General features: G+C 36.8%; 1 protein-coding gene across 5 annotated transcripts in view; it reads left to right on the top strand.

Moving 5' to 3' along the window:
- The window catches only part of COL12A1 (collagen type XII alpha 1 chain), a 104,821-nt gene that overhangs the window by 23,121 nt on the left and 62,750 nt on the right, over window positions 1-18,950 (top strand). For 4 of the 5 annotated variants that reach the window (XM_052678833.1, XM_052678854.1, XM_052678822.1 and 1 more), the window contains exons 11-15: window positions 737-1,009; window positions 2,665-2,937; window positions 3,894-4,166; window positions 14,485-14,754; window positions 16,643-16,909. The exons of the other annotated variant lie outside the window; for it this stretch is intronic. In XM_052678833.1, the coding sequence (XP_052534793.1) occupies window positions 737-1,009; window positions 2,665-2,937; window positions 3,894-4,166; window positions 14,485-14,754; window positions 16,643-16,909 (1,356 nt within the window). The remainder of the gene's footprint in view (window positions 1-736; window positions 1,010-2,664; window positions 2,938-3,893; window positions 4,167-14,484; window positions 14,755-16,642; window positions 16,910-18,950) is intronic. 5 annotated transcript variants of the gene reach the window in all.

Genomic DNA, 18,950 nt, shown 5'->3' with positions numbered 1-18,950 from the left:
CTAAATTCTAGCTTTTGTTCAGCTGAAGTTACTTAGGATTAGTTCACTTACAGTGAGTCCCTGCTTATCTTTATTAGAAAACTAATGTTGAATAGTCCCCAGCACTGAAAACTCCACTTTCTTTAAAAATAAGCCTTTTGTTTCAGGATAGCTTTGAGGAACAAACCAGCAAAGCAGCCTTTGTTTTAGAGGGCTCAAGCAGTCTTAACATCCCTACTGTTAGGCTGACTAGGCCTACCAAAACAAGCCCAGGATGTCAGGTTTGTGTTTGTGCCTCATGTCAAGTTCATTGTTTCCCCTTTGACTCAATTCCTGAAAAAATACTGGGATTTATTTTGTCCTATTTCTAATCTACATTAAAAAACAAACAAACAAAAACCCCTAGGATTCATAGTTCCCACTATGAGGGCAAAGTGTTATTGCTGTTCGTGAGACATGTAGAAGAGAGAACCCAGTTTGATTATCACATTCCTTCTTAAATTTTCCAAAATATTTATATTTTAGGTGAACTGTTCTCATTTGATCTAGAAATCACCGCACTGGTGCTTCTACTCATTGTATAATTTGAGAGATACTAGATACTAGATATGGTATCTGTTGCATGACAACAAAACATCTTGTCAATTAGAATAAGGGGAATGATCAGGAGACATTTTTCACTGATTTTAGAGATTATATGTTAAAAATATATATTCTAGCAAGTATGTCTTAGCTGCACATTTTCATTTTCACACAGCTTACGTTCCTGCAAAGAACATGGTCTTTTCTGATGTAACATCTGACAGTTTCAAAGTGAGCTGGTCTGCGGCTGGATCTGAAGTTTTGTCATATCTCATTAAATATAAAGTAGCGATTGGTGGAGATGAATTCATTGTTTCAGTACCAGCTTCAAGTACTAGCTCAGTTCTCACTAACTTGCTGCCTGAGACTACTTACGCAGTCAGTGTGATTGCTGAATATGAAGATGGCGATGGCCCTCCTTTAGATGGAGAGGAAACCACCTTAGAAGGTAGGCTTGTTTTGTTCTCTGATGTAAAAGAGTCAAATTCCAATGAATAGTTCCAATAAAAATGTGCTTCACTGAGAGAATGTGTATACAATACAAACAACCAGCAAGAGCTGAGAAGCTGTACTGTCATGTGAGATGAGAATACATACTGTTGTCTCTGAGTGCGTTTAATAAAGATACAAAATGCCAACAGAATATCAATGTTGGATTCTTAAGACTGGATTTTATTTTTTCTGAAAAGTGGATGGATGCTTGTTTTCTCTGCAATGGCCTATTTTTAAATAAAGTGTTGTGCTGTAAATAATAAATTCACTGGCATATATTAGTCTTAGTAGTCATAGGATGACTGATGCAGAAATGTGTGCGTGTTGAGTTTAATGCCTTTAAGTCAAGCATGTACCTATGTAATTTTCTACATCTTCAGCTCACATTAACAGAAATTCCATTCTATGTACCATAGGCTTGGAGGGGTTTATGTTCAGCTGTTTTTCATCAGAATCTAATGGATCTGATCCAGTAATTCTTACTGATTCAAAACTTCCACTGATGTCAGTGTGACTTTGTAATCAATAGCTGTAAATTTAAGCATGGCAGCTGTATTTTTTTTTTTCTTGACAGAGTTGCTAAAATGCATTTCCGCTGATTTAAAGGAGAAGGATCACAGTAACTTTTATTTTCTATTCCAGTAGTTAGATACTCAGTCTAGTCTAAACCATCTTTTTGTTTTGGGTTGTTTTTTTTTTTTTTAATTTTAAAAAATTTTTTTGATATCAATCCACTCTGTTTCCTTATTCCATGCTGTCATTAGTGACCTTTGATGAGCAAAAGCAGCAGCAGCATGGAAAATTTTTAATTGAATTTTCCTCTTAGGTTTGATGTAAATACACATTTATAAAATTGCTTAGTTTGGATGGCAAGTTTGGAAGATACAGATTTCACTGTTGGTGTGCATATTTCCATTATACCAGTCCGAATGTTTTTGCCACACAGAACTCTTTCCTTTTCCAAGACAAATTCTTCACTGATAGAATATGTGGCTTGTGATTGTAAGAGACAGGAGATGGAATAACTTGAATAAAAATAATCAGCGTTTTCATGTTGCAAATGATACATTTTAATGAAATCTTAACATGTCTGAAAAGACTGAATTCCATAATCACGTAAAGGTCAGCAGCTCTCCATGCAGCAAGTTGGTCCTGATAGCTCTAACACTGACTTAAATCTTGTAAATAATTTTAAATAATGTTGTATTTCTGATTAGTAAAAAACAAATTCTTCTCTTTAGGAGTGTTAATTGCTCTACTTTTAATAGGTCTGTAACTGAACACTGAAGAACAGTGCTTTAGCATACCTTGTTAGCTGAATTATACTTTAGATAGCAAATGATAAAAATTAAAACTTGTCTGAAGGAAAATGCTAACAACTTGCACTGCACTAGATTTTATTGTATGTTGGGATAGACAAGTTCTGCTTTTATGCATCCACCTCATTGGTAGGAAATGACATATGAGTTATAGACTTATATTTTGTCAGGGACTAGACTAAGTTAAATGGCTCACACCACAGTTTTTAATAGCTTCTGGGATAGTGAGCCAATTATTGTGTTTGAGATTGCACCTTATGAATTATTATTTTTTTTCCTTTCTTTTTAACAGTTAAAGGTGCTCCTCGAAACTTAAGGATAACAGATGAAACCACTGATAGCTTTATGGTTGGCTGGACTCCAGCTCCAGGAAATGTTCTAAGGTACAGACTTGTATATAGACCACTTACTGGAGGAGAAAGGAGACAGGTGACTGTCTCAGCAAACGAAAGATCGACTACTCTGCAGAACTTGATTCCAGATACAAGATATGAAGTGTCTGTTATTGCTGAGTATCAGTCTGGGCCCGGCAATGCACTGAATGGATATGCAAAAACTGATGAAGGTACGTAATCAATGCTATGAATATAGTATGCTTGAGAAAACTTTACTGTGTGTTGACATATTCACACTGAAAAGAGAATAACCTCTTTTGACTATAAATATTATCTCGTATGAGCAAAGAATTATAAAATTACTGAAATCTCATTGAGAGGTGTTAGATGTTCAGTGCCAATAGAATTTATCAGAACCAGAATTTATCGGAATATTTGCTTTTCAAATATAGTATATTGAACCTCCACAACCAACTCTGGCAAGGTAATTTGGGCAAAGAGTCTACATTTAAGTTTACTTAGTTTTCCACATGATTGTGTGGTAGGTAATACCGATTATGTTTATTTTCACACCCAGTCTGTGCTTCTGAATGGGAAGCAAGGAACAAATGAAGAATATAATTTACTAAAGTTATTACTGTACCACAAACTTTGGCTTAGACATAACATTTATCTTCTTTTAACAAGTATCGTGCATTATTAAACAAATTCCCAAGAGTACAGAGACATGAATGTCCTGATCATTTGGTGAAGCTTCATTGAGATTTTAATAGATGCCAGAAAAGCTAAAGTCAAAAAGAAATCTGTAGATAACTATAAGGTATTAATTTCACACGTCACTGCTGATCTTTAACTTGATACTGCAGTCAGTGACCTCAGCATGGATCTTGGTGTATTGAAGTTGAGCATGTGTTTGAGTGCTAGTATGTATAAGTGTTCAAGGATTGAGTTTGTAGTTTTCTAGAAAAACAGAAAGAATAAAAACAGCTTTATAGGGCATTTTTGTGTTGAGTTGCATAGAGAATTGTACAACTGTGATTATGATAATATTATAATATAGCAGTGTTAGTGCAGGCTAATCAGGAATTATTTTCTTCAGCATGAAAATCTATGTTGTGGTGACTTGAAAACTAAACCAAGAAACAAGGTTTGTTTCAATTTGTTTTCAATATCTTTTGTTGAGCAGTCCGGGGAAATCCAAGAAATCTGAGAGTTTCTGATGCTACAACATCAACAATGAAGCTGTCTTGGAGTGCTGCTCCTGGCAAAGTGCAACAGTACTTTATAACTTACACTCCAGTCGCAGGAGGTGAAACTAAGGAACTGACTGTGAAAGGTGACACTACATCTAAAGTGCTGAAAGGTTTAGATGAAGCCACTAGGTATGCACTGACTGTGTCTGCCTTGTATGCCTCTGGGGCAGGAGAAGCTCTTTCTGGAGAGGGAGAAACACTCGAAGGTAACTATTTTTTTCATACGGTTATTCATTTGTATGGATACTGTTTAAGATGTCTTAAAATGTATTATCTTTCTGAGATTTCTGCAGAAGTAAACACGTAAATGAAAAGTAGGTAAAATGACATTCAACAGGGATCTCCTTACATGGATTTACCAAAACTACGGTTAAAATATCTCATCCTTTTGAAAATCTGTAGAGTTTCTTCTATATTGAGACTGAAAGATGTTCAGGAACCATTTTTGTAGTAGAGTCACAACTTTTTGTCTGCACAGAGAAATAAAGAAATAGGTCTTGCTTCTAACTGAGGAATAAGAACCTGGAGTTGAGCATTAGCAGGATGCTGGCAAGTGCCTAAATCAGAGTCAGAGACTTATAAGGAGGGGAGGCTGCTCTCATTCTACTTTCAAGTGGAGAATTTCCCAGACTTGGTCCTTGTGAGCATTCTCAGCGTCATCTGTTAATTGTCAGGGGATAGGAAAGGCTGCAACTTAGGCCATGAAAGGAAGTGGGACTGTGCTCTGCACTGACCAGGTATGTATTGCTAAAGTCTGGTATTCCAGCTCTCTAGACACGGTACTTGAAAACATAGATGAATTACATGGAATTAAGATTCTTCCACTGACACTAATGAATTTATAGTAATAATATACTTGACTCTCAGTTTCTCTTTTTCTTTATGGCACAAGTTTAAAAACAAATCAGGAAACCTACTTGAAAAAAAAAGTCAGTTCCAATTCGGGCACTTAATTGAATGCTGAAGTTTGCAGCGTGGAATCTCTAGGATTCTTCTGTGATTAATGAAAAAAGACAGATATGTTCAGTAGGCAGGTAGTCCATCTGAGATTTCATTTTCCCTTCAAAGGAACGTTTCTCTGTCCATTGACTATAAAAGGAGCAGTGAGTTAAGCTCTAGTCTCCCAATACCACCACCTACACATCAGACAACCCAACCCTCCTACTTTCTGTCATCCTGTCTCAGTGGATCAGGCACCTTGGTCAGACCTATTTCTTAATATGGAGCTCTGGAATGAGCAGCTGTGTTCTGAGTTCATGAAATAAACTTAGCTTTTTAATCTGTAAGGCTTGAACAACAGGAAAGTCTTTCAATTCATTGCCTAGAGCTTCAGTTAAAATCTAGTCTAAAAAAAAAAGAAAGAAATAAATAAAGAAAGCAATGGGTGAAATACATTGAATTGAAAAAACAGTGCCATCAAAAAAAACCAGAATTGAGTCTCAGATGACTGTGATGTCCTTTCAGTGCTCCCTCCTGCAGGAGGACTCTGATTCTCATGTAGACTTCCTACAGACTGCTGTAATAAATTGCTGATAAGAAGAAAAACAATTTGAAAATTGGTTAAAGAGTCAAGAAAATTAGAAGGGTAGTTGTTTGTAGTTCAGTAATAATTTTTAGGCATCCAGATGGAGTTTGAAATGGATGATGCACCTCAGAAGGACGTGTACTTTCCTTCATGCAACTTAACTGCATTATTTTCTATCAGTTTCTCAGTTAGAAGAAAATCAAATTAAAAATTACGCATACCGTTTAAAAAGATATGACTCAAACAAATATTCTTTGAACATTCAGCTGAATTGGAAAACCTTGTCACTGCTGCTCCAGAAAATGTTACTTTTTGTATTTGAGCAGTCTATTAAGTCTTTTTTGGTTAGATAAATTGTTAGTAAGAGCAAATACAGAATCCAGTAATTGTTGAGTGATCAAAGGTAAATAAAGGAATACAAATTTCTTTTTGCATAGCAGTAGAGACTTAAGTTATAATCAGAATCATAGAATGGCTTGAATTTGAAAAGACTTGAAGCCCATGCAGTTCCAACCCACTGCAGTGGGCAGGGCTGCCCCCCACCAGCTCAGCTGCCCAGAGTGCCATCCAACCTGGCCTTGAACACCACCAGGGATGGGGCACCCACAGCTCTTTTGGCAGCAATGCTAGGGCCTCACCATCCTCTCAGTGAAAAATTTTCTCCCTAACATCTACTAGATTAAATAAATTAATTAGATTTAGAGAAATTAGGTATATTAATAAGTAGAAAAATTAATAAGTAAATTAGATTTAGAATTCCTGGGGAGAGCTCTGGAAGGATCAAGTGTTCCTGATGGAACATCCACCTTATATTTCAGCATACTTGCAGTTTCACATAAAATAAAAATATTTGAAGTAGGCCAGAAGTCTTTGGAGCTGTCAATAGATATTCTAAAAGACTGTGAAACTAATGGTATGAAAGAAGGTACTGTTAAAGTACTTATAGGATAGTATGTCACTATATGGTACTGTCTTACCTCACTGGAGGATACAAAGACTAAACTTGTGAGGAAAATCGGACAACTAAGAGTGAATGGATTGGCATTTTGGGAACCAAAAGATAACACCCAAACTTTAAAGCTTAATACAGGAACTCAGTTGAAAATAGAAGTCATATTGCCTATGAAGCTAAGACAAATATGATGGGACTCTTCTGAAAAGTTATTCAGGTCAGTGAACTGAGTACTTGACTAATCATTAGCTGAAATAACTTGTCTGACTGAGGCTGGGAATTGGACAGATCTTACCTCCTGGAGAAATAAACTTATCAACAGTAATGACAAAAAATCTGTGAAAGGAAGCATAAAAAAGTGTTTAGTATTTTGGTTAGTTTTTCCACGAGCCATAGCATTTAAAAAACAAAATAGCGAGGTAAGTTTTTCATTGCCAATAGCACAGAAGTACTGAGTACTTGGGTATTTTCCTGTATCAGGAATCCCAGTGGGGCTTACTTAATGTCTTCACCATATGAATTCTCTCCAAAGCCATTCAGTCAGATGCCATAGTTGCTGGCTACTTCAGTTTGTCATCATACCAGGAGCTAGGGCTGAGATCGCTTTTCAAACTGGAACAATTGTGAATCTCTTGTATTGATATGTAGTCTAAGAGAAGTCAGTTTGAGCACTCTGAACATTTCAGCACTAACAGCAAAGTGAGAATAGAGGATACAGTAGCTTCTCCAGCTAGCGTATAGTGAAGTGGCAGGAAATGAAAAATCCTAACTCTCAGATGTTTGTGGAATTTTAGTGAATCACTAAATAGTCCCCTGTGATTAAGGGTGTAGACAAACATTCTTACTGCCTTCAGTAATGATTTATTTTGCTCTGCATGTAGTAAGAGAACTCACATGGGCAGTTACTTTATATCAGTTGCAAGAGTAGCCTTCAGCAGAGAGAGAAAACCTGACTCTTACAGCTGATAATTTTTTAAACTGAATGTGATTTGCAAGAACATGTCTGCCTACGAATTTGGCAAAGGTCCTTCAGTTACATACGCTGCCTCCAAAGTGTTTTCGAGCAGTTATTAGTTGCTGTTGGAAGTTCCTCCTCTTCCTCTTCTTTGCCCTACGTGGCAATTTGTCAATGCTTTCAGGTGATTTTTCTTCAGCATACCCAACCAAGTCAATCCACACAAACCCAGCATTGTTTGTAGTTTGTATTATTTACCAGTTGTGTTCTCTATTTCTCTTTTCATTTTTCTTATGAACTAAGTATATCCTTGCCCTTACTGTTTCTCCACATAAAAGCAAGAGGGCAAATAGGCAAAAGGATCAGATTTTTTTTTTTTAAACTGTGCATAGACAACACAATATGGACAATTTAGCAAATAAGTGATAAGAAATTGAGGGTGCTGTTCCATACCTTACAAGTATTCAGACAGAGAATAAGTTTATTTCTTCTTTGTCTTACTATAATGAGAAAAGAAAACCGTTTTTTTACTCCTCTCTTAAATGTAAAAAACACTATGCTTTCCTTAAGTAAGACTTCAGGAAACTTAGAGTGCCCTGATCTTTCCTACAGCCTCTTTGAATCACTGGCTGATTTTGTCTGCATTTATGAAGTAACCACCCAGAGGTGATAATTCTGGAGCTTTATATTTCATACTGCAGTAAACATAACTGCACGTGCAAAAAATGTGCTGTAGAAAGCTCCAGTTTTATACCTGCTCTTTCAAAATTGCATGGTGATCCATCACTGGACAGCTGTGGTTGGAGCCCTTCTATAAAGGTGCCATGGAAAAATTTTCCTCAGACACATTTTGTTGGCTGACATTCCCTCCAGCTCACAAAGATATTGAAACTGCTGAAGTAAATTATATCAGTGCAGGCTGCCATTTGCCATTTGATGGAGCAAGGCTTGTGACAACAAGGGGAACTAAACAAATCAGTAGCCATCGTTATATTTGATGGTAATTGTTAAACAGTGAAGAACAAGCAAGAAATGCCCACAAGAAAGCCTTATGGAAAACTCTCCCTCCTATTGCTGAACACCCCCAAACAATCAATTTGGTTTTCAGGTTTTTGGGGATGTGTGATCTTATCCAAATTGTCTTAAGCCAGAAATAAAATGCAATGATAAACATGGTGACAGCAGTGCGTGTAAGTGCTGCAGCAATCACTGAGCATTTTGTGAGAGCTACTGTTTTTCTAATCTTTTTTTTTTTTTTTTTTTTTTTTTAAATCTGGGAGAGGCAGTTGCAAATCTGACAAGAATTTCATTTTCTGCCCAAAGGCTTTCTGTCAGATGAAAAGAACATACTGTACATTAGCTGCTAAATACATTAACTTAAATTATTTGCAGTTATTAAAAAAAAAAAAAAAAAAACAAAAAACAACAAAGTCACTGTTAGATTAAGCAACCTATACAGAAATGTTTAAACATTATGAATGTCTGAAAAGTTTGAAAGCTGTTGATCAATTTTTATGAGTGTCCTCTTGCTGGCAGTTACGTATTTTTCAGAATACTTTCAAGAATACTTTAGTTGTTGATACTAAGCAGAAATGCAACAGAAATCTGAAGCATTTTAAATACAGATTTCAGAGAAATTTAGCAAGTAATTGTTTTTTCAGGAAAAGACTGAGTGGTGAGAGCCCCACCTTGCTGACACCGATAATTCAAACCATTTTTACCTGAATCAGTGAAGATCCTAGCCTAGTAACACTTTTGGTGGCTGTTTTAAAATAAGTGAGACTGCTAACCTGCCTTAGCAGAAATGTCAGTGCATTTTCTTTCTTTCATTTGTGCACTTCAGAATTGCCAAAACACAGCACAGTTTATTATATTTGGATGATAAATTTCATACAGTTACGTCACAGTCTGTAGCCCTTTAGAATGTTTGTGTTTGAGTGATGTAGGGCCCAGTCCAGCCATCCTGTTTGATGAGTGGCTCTTTGTGCTGTGAGAATTGAGCTTTATTGAAACAGTGCATTAGAGACAAAAGTTGTCATTATATAGCTTTTAGTTATGTTATTTTCTGCTATGTACATTTCTTAGAGACTAGTTTTGAGGATTTTTGTGGAAGAGGGATCCAGTTTTTGTTCTTGTTGTTCGGAAAATGAATAGTGGCTCTTTGGTAGATAAATGATTTGCTTTTGCTGTTTCTATAGTAACATAGAAATGCTTTAAAATGAATGACCTCCTACAGGCAGAATAGTACAAATTCAAGTGACATTTTCTTACAATGAGGTTCTTAGCTTTATCACTGGGACTTTGCGTAAAGTTCAAACTGCGTAGTTCTTCCATCCTGACAGAAACAAGAACTCAGTGTCTCCAGGAGATACAATGCTGCATCATGCATTTTTTACAATTATACATTCCAAGATTTCTGGATCTGACATTTGAAACCAACATTTGTTAAGCTTTGGAAAATAATCTTAGGTTTATGTAGCAAACTTAATATTCACCAGAAAAAAAAAAAAAAATCAACACGGAAAGGCTGGAAGAATTACAAAAAAGTGTTCCTACACATTTGAGGCTGGCATGAACTGACTAACTGTTGGAAAAATAGGTAAAATATTAAAAGGACTGACTGTGACTTCCTGATGACTTTTTTCCTAGAGCATGGACTTCAGTACTCTGAACAAAAAGAGTCTCTCTTTCAAGTCAGGACTCTTTTGGTTTCACCTTCTCAAACTTTTACATTCCCAGTAACAGAAGAGAAAGAGATTTGCTCTAACAATGTCAAGTTTGTTTTGTGTAGCAAGTCCTTCAGGACTTCCCTCGTTACCAGATCCACATCCTGTCTCACATTGCCAGTGTGCTGGAGGGCTGATACTCCTGGAGTAAGCAACTTCTTTGTGGTTTCTATGGAAGAATACCAACCAATTGAAGTGCCTTCTCCAGTGCTGAGGAGAATTTGGCCACTGGAGTCAACCTAAACATGATTCTGGCACCATCTCATTTGATGTGCGCCCTTGGGTGCTCTGCTGCAGTGCCCTACCTACTGACTTACCAGGATTCTCCTGATGAATCTCACTGTATGCCATAAAAAATTGGTATATATCTCAATAGAAGAATGCTCTTTTATTTAGCTGATTTGACTTTTTAGGACGTTGACATAGATCAGTTCTCTGTTTAACTTAAATGAAACAGTGGTTTGTGTGATATTTACAACTTAATTTTGAAAGCTAGTGTTAAGAATATGTGCAGAAAATGGTTTAAACTTTGGGCCCAAACTGCCTGTACAGCTTGTACTGGAATCAACTGGAATTGTATAAATGTTTCTGAAGGGAAAGGGCATTTGAATAAAGCCACTGGATTTTTATGAACGTTAACATTTTAATATTAGCTGGTTCACACGGCCTTGTATTCAACAACAATGGTGATTGCTAGAGAGCTATGGGAAGCAAGCCAAGCAGACACAGGGAAACTACTTAAATATTATATTGTGTCTCTGGCATACTGTAGTGGAAAAACTTAATATGGAAACTGGACATTGCAAAGGTCCATAACTGGGTGTAAAAGCACTTGTCTGAAAGTTACCAACTTAATTTTCAAGAGTGTGCCTGCCTGGAGCGATGGTAGGGATGAAATGTTACTGTAAAAAGATGGTAGCTCCGAGCTAAGTACTGCTGAGGAGAATCTGGATGGCTTTAAACAAGTGACTGTCTTGCTTCCTCACTCAGGGGTTTTAAGTTTCAGGCTGAGAGAGTTGGGGTTATTCAGCCTGTAGAAAAGAAGGCTCTGGGGGAACCCTATAGCAGTCTTCCAGTACCTGAACGGGGCCTACAGGAAAGCTGGGGAGGGACATTTTACAAGGGCAGGTAGTGACAGGATGAGGGGAAATGGCCTTAAACGAGAAGAGGGTAGATTTAGACTAGATACAAGGAAGAAATTATTCACTGTGAGGATGGATGGTGAGACACTGGAACAGGTTGCCCTAAGAAGTGGGTATGCCCTCCCTGGATGCGTTTGAGGCCAGGCTGGACGGGACTTTAAACAGTGTGGTCTAGAGAAGGTGTCTTTGCCCATGGCGGGGAGTTGTAACTAGATGGTCTCTTTTTCTACCTTGTTTAAAGACATAGGTGAGAAGCAGATGTAAAACAAGCATTTCGGAACAAGTGCAGTAATGAACAGAGCGACTGCTTCAGTATTACAGTAGCAGATTTAAAAAAAAAAAAAAAACAAACACAAAAAAAGCAAAAATAAAACACAATGTATCTAGATATTTTATTTCAATCCAGTGAAAAATGCTTCATAGGTCTGCTTGTATGTTTTCTAGTCACTAAATTATACTACTGTTATCATGGAGTGTGAATGCATTTCTTGAGTCTTAATATAGCAGCTTAGATAATACTTGGTGGAATCCTAATAATTTTAGACTTAAACTTGAACTCCATCTCAAACACAGCTGCTCCCCTCATACAAAAACACTTCTGGGCGATTCTATTGAAACAGAACAAAGCTGTCTGTGAACTTCCACCTCACACACGAGGTGCAAATCAAGTTAGTGTGTTATGTTAAATAAATGTCCTCAGTTGCAGTGTAACATATAAAAAGTCTAATTTCCCTTAGTAGGTAAGTTGTCTTGTCAGCAATTTCCAACTATTTGAAGTCAGAATTTTCCATTGAGGTCTGGTGGTTTGGTAGGAATCCCAATCCCTTTTCCCTCTTTTACCTTGCCTTATAAAAAAGGCATTTAGTTCCAAAGGGTATTTTCTTCAAAACTAACACATTACAGCAACTGGTGTGCATTACGGACTATTCCAAACATACTATTTTCCCCTGTTGTTTAATGACCTCAATAATGACTTAATCAATAATGGTTTTAAATATGTGGTTATTTTTGCAGTGTTTCCAATGTATATCATTAACTGCAGTGTCCAAGAGTAGATTTAGAAAAAATTGTGCTGTGGTAGCAGATACTTTAATACTGAAATCATGTTGTGGCAGAGCCTTGTTTTAAAGTAGCCAAAATAAAGTAACTTGTATATTTATATTACATTAAAATATGGAAAGAAAGGTTTTTATTGTGAGCCATCTGTGCATTCTACCAAGTTAAGTTTTCCATATTTTTTCCATTTGAATTGCCTTAATATTTTTTTTTTATTATGTGAAAAAAAGCCAAGATTTGGGAGTAGAAGCTTAAGAGCAGACAGAAAAATTGGTGTAATTTACTTCTGAAAGCAAATCCTTTTTCAGGCTTCCAGGAAAATCAGTCTTTGGAGTTTAGATTCTGTGCTGGCTTTAATTTAACACAGTTACTGAATTTAGTGAAACAGCACAAAGCATGAGCTGAATTGAATCTTCTCACTAATTTTTTCATTATACACAACTGCTATTTTTGTAAAATGGTAAACTATTGAACTTGACCAAAACCCCTGTATCTTAGCCTGTTTTTCAAGAGAAGATACCATAAAGAGTGGTAATTTATATCGTGAAGCTAAAATGTGACTTGAAGAATAAAACTGTAATACTGTGTTAGGATGGAAAAAGAATTAATGTCAGAAAAAAACTTGATGGGATGTTCTATGGCTGTGAATTAAATGGAAAAAAGAAACCCTGCAGCACAAAGGAATGATTTAACATGCTCTGTTAACTATGTTTGAAAGAGTCAGCTGGGTGATTGGAATGGTACCCTCTGATTCTGTAATCTATAAAACTAATGATTCTTATTGTACCATCATCGTTACCTTCCAAAAAGTTGATATTAATTTCCATTCATCATTAAGCCACATGGGATTAACTGGTTTCAGTGTTAATGAGGTTGTGCTGACAATACAATAATTCCAAAGTGAAGCCTTTGTATAGTAGCCCTGTTTTGTTCCTGCGGGTTCATGTTTGGAAGCATTGCAGATTTGTAGTGGAAGCAAAAGACACATGAGTATGAAAACTGAAAATGCAGTCTATGGCTGTGAGTAACTTGTTGCTTGCGATGAGATTAAGCAGTGGAAAGGTATTGAATTTCTCTGTGCTCAAAGAATTTTAAATCTGGTCCTGTAGTTACTCTGGTATAACTTAGGGATATAATTTTATCACTCTAGGTTAAACTTAGCTGCGATGCCATGAGGCCACCTCAAGTGTTTAGGTCTTCTCACTAAGCAGTCTCAGAAATGTCCTGTACAGTGAAAGAAATCACTGAGAACACATACTGAAGAGCCAACTCCTTCTGTGTGTATACGGATCTGGTTTTGTAGATTCCTTTTGCAGATTTTGCAACAGTGAGGCTGTTGCATTAAAACCAACAGTCAGTGCTTCTTTCCTGCCTCAAAAGCCAGAAATAGGAAAATTGAACATATGTTATAAACGTATGTTAAACATTAAGCAGAGGTACTCCTTTTACTGCACCACTTCAGACCAATGAACTCTATTTTTAAGCACGATTCAGTCATTAAGCTGACAACTGGATTTCATAGACTAACGAGCTGTTTCCTTCATTCCAATCTGGCTGAACGAACTATAGTGAGGGGAAAAAGAAGTACAAATGGAAAGATGGTGACTATTTTCTTCTCTGATGTAAATGCACTGCAAATTAGTTGTTAACAGATAAAATGAAATAGGTAATAGATCTAGTATGCAGTACTCATGAAGACTAGGATAGTAATACTAAAAAATGAGGTTGTCAGAAAATTTGAATGAACTATTTAACTCTGTTTAAAGTCTTCTTTCTTTACCCCTCTCCACCAAAAAAATTTACACATTGAAGGGTGAAGATGAATGAATGGAGGAAAATTATTTCATTGACTTGCTGAAATGAACTGCAGCACATATAAACACTTGCTTCATTTTAAATTTTTGTTCAGTATAATTTTTATTTTGCAAGTTCTAAAGCATAACTGTAAGCATGGGATAGATTATTCACATCTTAAAGTTAACTTTCAGTATTTTGTTGAATAAAACCATCAGTTTTCTCCTGGAACTACAGGTATGTGTTATTTGAACTAGTGTAGATGAGAAAAAAAGTTTGATTCTGCTCTTAGGATCATTTTAATTTTCCATTTGTACTCTGCTAACTTTAGTTTTTTGTATTTTAGTGACAGTTTGTTGTGGTCTTTCTTGCAGAACGTGGTTCGCCTCGCAATTTGATTACCACAGACATAACTGACACTACGGTTGGGTTATCATGGACACCAGCTCCAGGAGCAGTTAATAATTATAGGATAGTGTGGAAATCACTTTATGATGATACAATGGGAGAGAAGAGAGTCCCTGGAAATATGGTGGATGCAGTGCTGGACGGCTTGGAGCCAGAGACTAAGTACAGGATTTCTGTATATGCAGCTTACAGCAGTGGAGAAGGAGATCCCGTAGAAGGAGAGGCCTTCACTGATGGTGAGCATACTACAGCATTACCACCATTTGTAACATTCTGTTCTTGATGAAATTATCATAATTTAATGAAAATGAACCTTATTTATCTTCACTTTTGTTTACTGAACAGACCCTCTAAACAAAGTCCCTCACCAAATCAATCAACTCTACCTTTTTATTTGACTGTTAAAGAAGGAAAGTCTCTTCTATAACATGTAGGCTCCAGTTTAGCAAGAATTACCTCCAACCTGAGAAGTGATTTTGTCCATAAATTACTCTGAGGCCAGCTTTTTATTGGTTTGAATCTTGCTATGACTACTGGAAATCTGTTCTACTGGAAATACTGTGACTACTGGAAAGCTGAAATAAACAGTATGGATAGAGTAAGGAGGGAAGGCAAGGTAAATTCCTGCAGAATCAGTTATTCTCCCAAAGTATTATATATTTGTCTAGCTGTATCTTGGACATTTTGTTCAGAGGGATGCTATGAGAAAAAGTATTGAAAGCTTTGCTGAGATAGAAAAATGTTACATAAACTGGCTTACCTTGGTTAACTAGATGGGTAACTAGATCTTTGTTAATCACCTTTCCCAAGGCTCTTCTTTTTACTTATTTGCAAAACATTGTACAGCATCCTTCAGAGCAGCTCGAGCTTCCCCTGCAGTATAGGCAAACTGAAACATCTTCAGAGATCAGGAATAGAACCATTAATTAGAGGAGCCAGAGTGAGTGAATGGATGCACTGGAAGGATCAGCTTTGATGTTTCTCTTGTTGCCTGAGAGGTCCACATGAAAGCAAAGTTTAAGGCAACGTTCTGGGGAAGCATCGTGTATGCTTACCCATTTTTATATACTTTCCTAGGCATGTTTTGAAAACTGTTGGAGGCAGACTGCTGAGCTGTCAGTCTTTAACTCAGTATAGCTGCTCTTAAGGTCTCACAAGAGCAGTGTTTGTTGCAACTGGTAAAAGATAATAACGTGGACTGCTGTCACACATATTCCTTCATTCTTCAGGAGCAGCAGCATCCTTTCTTTACCAAGAAGGCAGTTTAGCCTTCTAATTTGTGGCTTCTTAGAATAAGTTTTTGCCTGAAGGAATGCACTACCTGGACTATCAGTGGACTCAGACTCTAGTCTAACATTTCATCTTTCTGGTCCAGGACAGGATACTGTAGCCTGCAAAGCCTACCTTACTGTGTGATGAGATACTGACTGGCTCTGGCATGCCAAGAAGGTTCTATTTTGCCAGAATCTAGATGGGTTACGCTGGCTGACTGGCAGTATTACACACCTTTCATTTTACTTCAGATCTTTCTTAATGTTTGAACTGTCTGGAAACTCTCTCTCAAAAGCTGAGTGCTGCAATCTGCAGAGAAAATACCTTATTAGTCCTTGTCCTTATTTCAGCTTTAATATTGTCCTACAGTTAATGGTGAGTGACTTTCCAAATACTTGGAAAATCTCTTAGTGTGGTTTCCAACACTCAGGATTTTAGGCATATACCAGAACCACATCAGATCTGTAAACTCGAAACTTTGAAAATTTTGACTTTGTAGATCATTTTGTTCATTAAAAAAGGGCTATATAATCAGTTTCATTTGAGAGTTCTGAATCCATTACTTAACAGATTATCAAAAAGTGCCCCCAGTTATGCTGTGTTGTTGAGTAATCTATACTTTTTTTTGTCTGTAATGGAAAATGAACTTGTATTTTTTTTTAGTCCACTACAGTCAGAAAAGAAATTTATAGAAGCCTATGTGAGTTACCTCTGTTTCTCCCAATGAAATAACATAATTTTAATGAAAGTAAAAAATAATTTTAATAAAGCTGAATGCGTTTTGTAGGCATGCATTAGAATATATCTTTATGTGAAAAAGTAAACATTTATCCATATTTTTATGCTGAAAAGTGTCACAAAGTGCCAGGACTGTGACAGTAGACAACGAGACAGAGAATACAATGAGAGTTTCATGGCAGCCCTCACCTGGGAAGGTCTTGTCTTACCGTGTGTACTACCGACCACGCAATGGAGGAAGGCAGATGTTTGGAAGAGTAAATGCTCCTGCCACAAGCATAGTGTTGAAGAGACTTAAGCCTCGAACTACATATGACCTCAGTGTTGTTCCAATTTATGATTTTGGACAAGGAAAATCAAGAAAAGCAGAAGGAACAACAGGTATGTACTACATGCTTACACAGGGTTTGATAATCAAAGGATTGTGCTGTAAACTAGCAAACATGATCTATAGAGAACCTGTGGTGTTGACTGCAGAGATCATGAATTAATAGGCAAAGTGAAAAAAATACTAGAGGTAGAAAGGAGCATTTGATTTGTTGAAAGTTTTATTACAAGAGCTGAGAACAGGCAACTGCTATTATATTGAGTATATAAATGTGTGTATTCTGAATGAAAATACTAGAGTTGCTTTGAAATGCTGTCACCAGAAGTTGAAGTGTTTTATAAGGAAGACAGAATTTAACCAGGTGTTGTCAGATTTTTTTATTATTTACATTTTTGGTCTGGAATATCAATTAAATAGCTACTTTACTTCCTGTTACTTAGAAGGCCATATTTTCTGTGAGAAACATGAAGTTATTAAAAAAAGTCAGTAGCTGATTTTAAAGAGGTCTCAGTGGAAGTCTGACCTCAGAGACCACAACATTTTGGATAAGCAGCCTTTTTTCTCAGAACCAGCAACTCTAAAATGTTCTTAAATTCCTGGTGAGGGGATTTTTTTGAGTTCAAGACAAAAATAATTTTCTACCCCTTGTTTAGTTTGTTTCTGATATTGGTCTTTTGTTTTATATGCAAATGTCTCTTGCTCTCCAGATCAAATCAAAGAGATCTAAAGCTATTACCAAAAGAGAAAATTTTCCAAGATGTTTCTGCCTTTTTTGGGAAGAGGTAGACTGAGGTACACTGTAAATACTCTATGCCATTCTCTAATCTTTGGACACATATCATATTGAATGGTGATGGGAAGCAAGAAACAAGTCTAGCAGTGGAGATAACAGCACCGCATTTACTGCAGGAAGTCTTATTAAATTAGAATGCGACTGACATAAAACTGTTCCAAAAACTTGATCCGCTCTTGACTAATGCCTACTTTTTCAATCTTCAAAATTATGTTGAATTAAATCTCTGATCATCCATCTTCTTTTGACTTTTCACATGCTCATCTTGATATAGATAGGATGTGGTGCTCTCAGTGTAAATAACTGTGATGGCAATCACACTGAAAGCAAGTGGAACCAGAGCGATCTGGTTAGTTTAAACTCTTGTGACATCATAGGTAACTATGCAAAGAAGCTGCATTTTTTTTATCACAAGTGGGATTTTATCTATTTCTACTTAGAAAATTGAAAGAAACAGGGGTAAGAAAGCTACCCCCACTCCTAACCATTTTTCTTTTGTTTTAGATTTTTCATTCCAAGGCTACTTCCTGGTTAATCTGATTCCTGTTTTTTTTGCAATTTTGAGATCACATTACTGTGCTATTTCTGATGCTGGAATGCACTTTAAATTTACACAGGACCAAAAATGAGGCAGAATCTAACAGTAGGCTTGTTAACCATACTGCCTGTGTGTACGGACCTGTGCTGGGTAGCTATTAGGTGAAGTAGCTCTTGACTTCAAAACCTTAATCTGCTTGGCGGTCACTTGAGGAATTATTTTTTGACATACTGCCATCCCTGTGGTTGGTGAAGTTATTTGAGCTGCCAAGCCTGAGAGCAGAACCTTTTCTATGGAAGGTCTCTTGTCCAGTGCCCTGTCCTCTGGGACCTAGGACTCTTGAGGATAATGAGGCAGTTTGAGAAGCTCAAGATACTGGTGGCAGAGTGCTGGAGGAATGTGACTTTTGCCTGAAGCAAACTCTGCTTTTCTGGTGTTGGTTTGAAAAAGCTGTTTACACTTCTCTCTTTCAGTTGTGTTTCACCTATTCTTTGCCACGTGAAAGAAATGTAGTGGTTCAATCCAATCATCTTTATCATAGAGAGAAGACTGATGGTGTTTAGTTCACTTACTGTGTGTAAGATCGGATGGATATTTACAATGGGTGAAATAAACTGCTGTTTATCCTTCAATCTACTGTCTGGAGAGAGAGCCTTGATAACGAGCTTGGCCTACACATCTGTTGTTTAGGTAGCAAAAATGAGCTGAAGTGTATCTCAGATTTAATATCTTGATTCTTGTCTCTATGTCAAAGGAAAGGCAC

Source organism: Tympanuchus pallidicinctus, unplaced genomic scaffold (assembly GCF_026119805.1).
Source record: "Tympanuchus pallidicinctus isolate F22 unplaced genomic scaffold, pur_lepc_1.0 scaffold1, whole genome shotgun sequence".
Lineage (NCBI taxonomy): Eukaryota > Metazoa > Chordata > Aves > Galliformes > Phasianidae > Tympanuchus > Tympanuchus pallidicinctus.
Note: the sequence above shows the minus strand (reverse complement) of the source record. Positions and strands in the feature narration are given on the sequence as shown.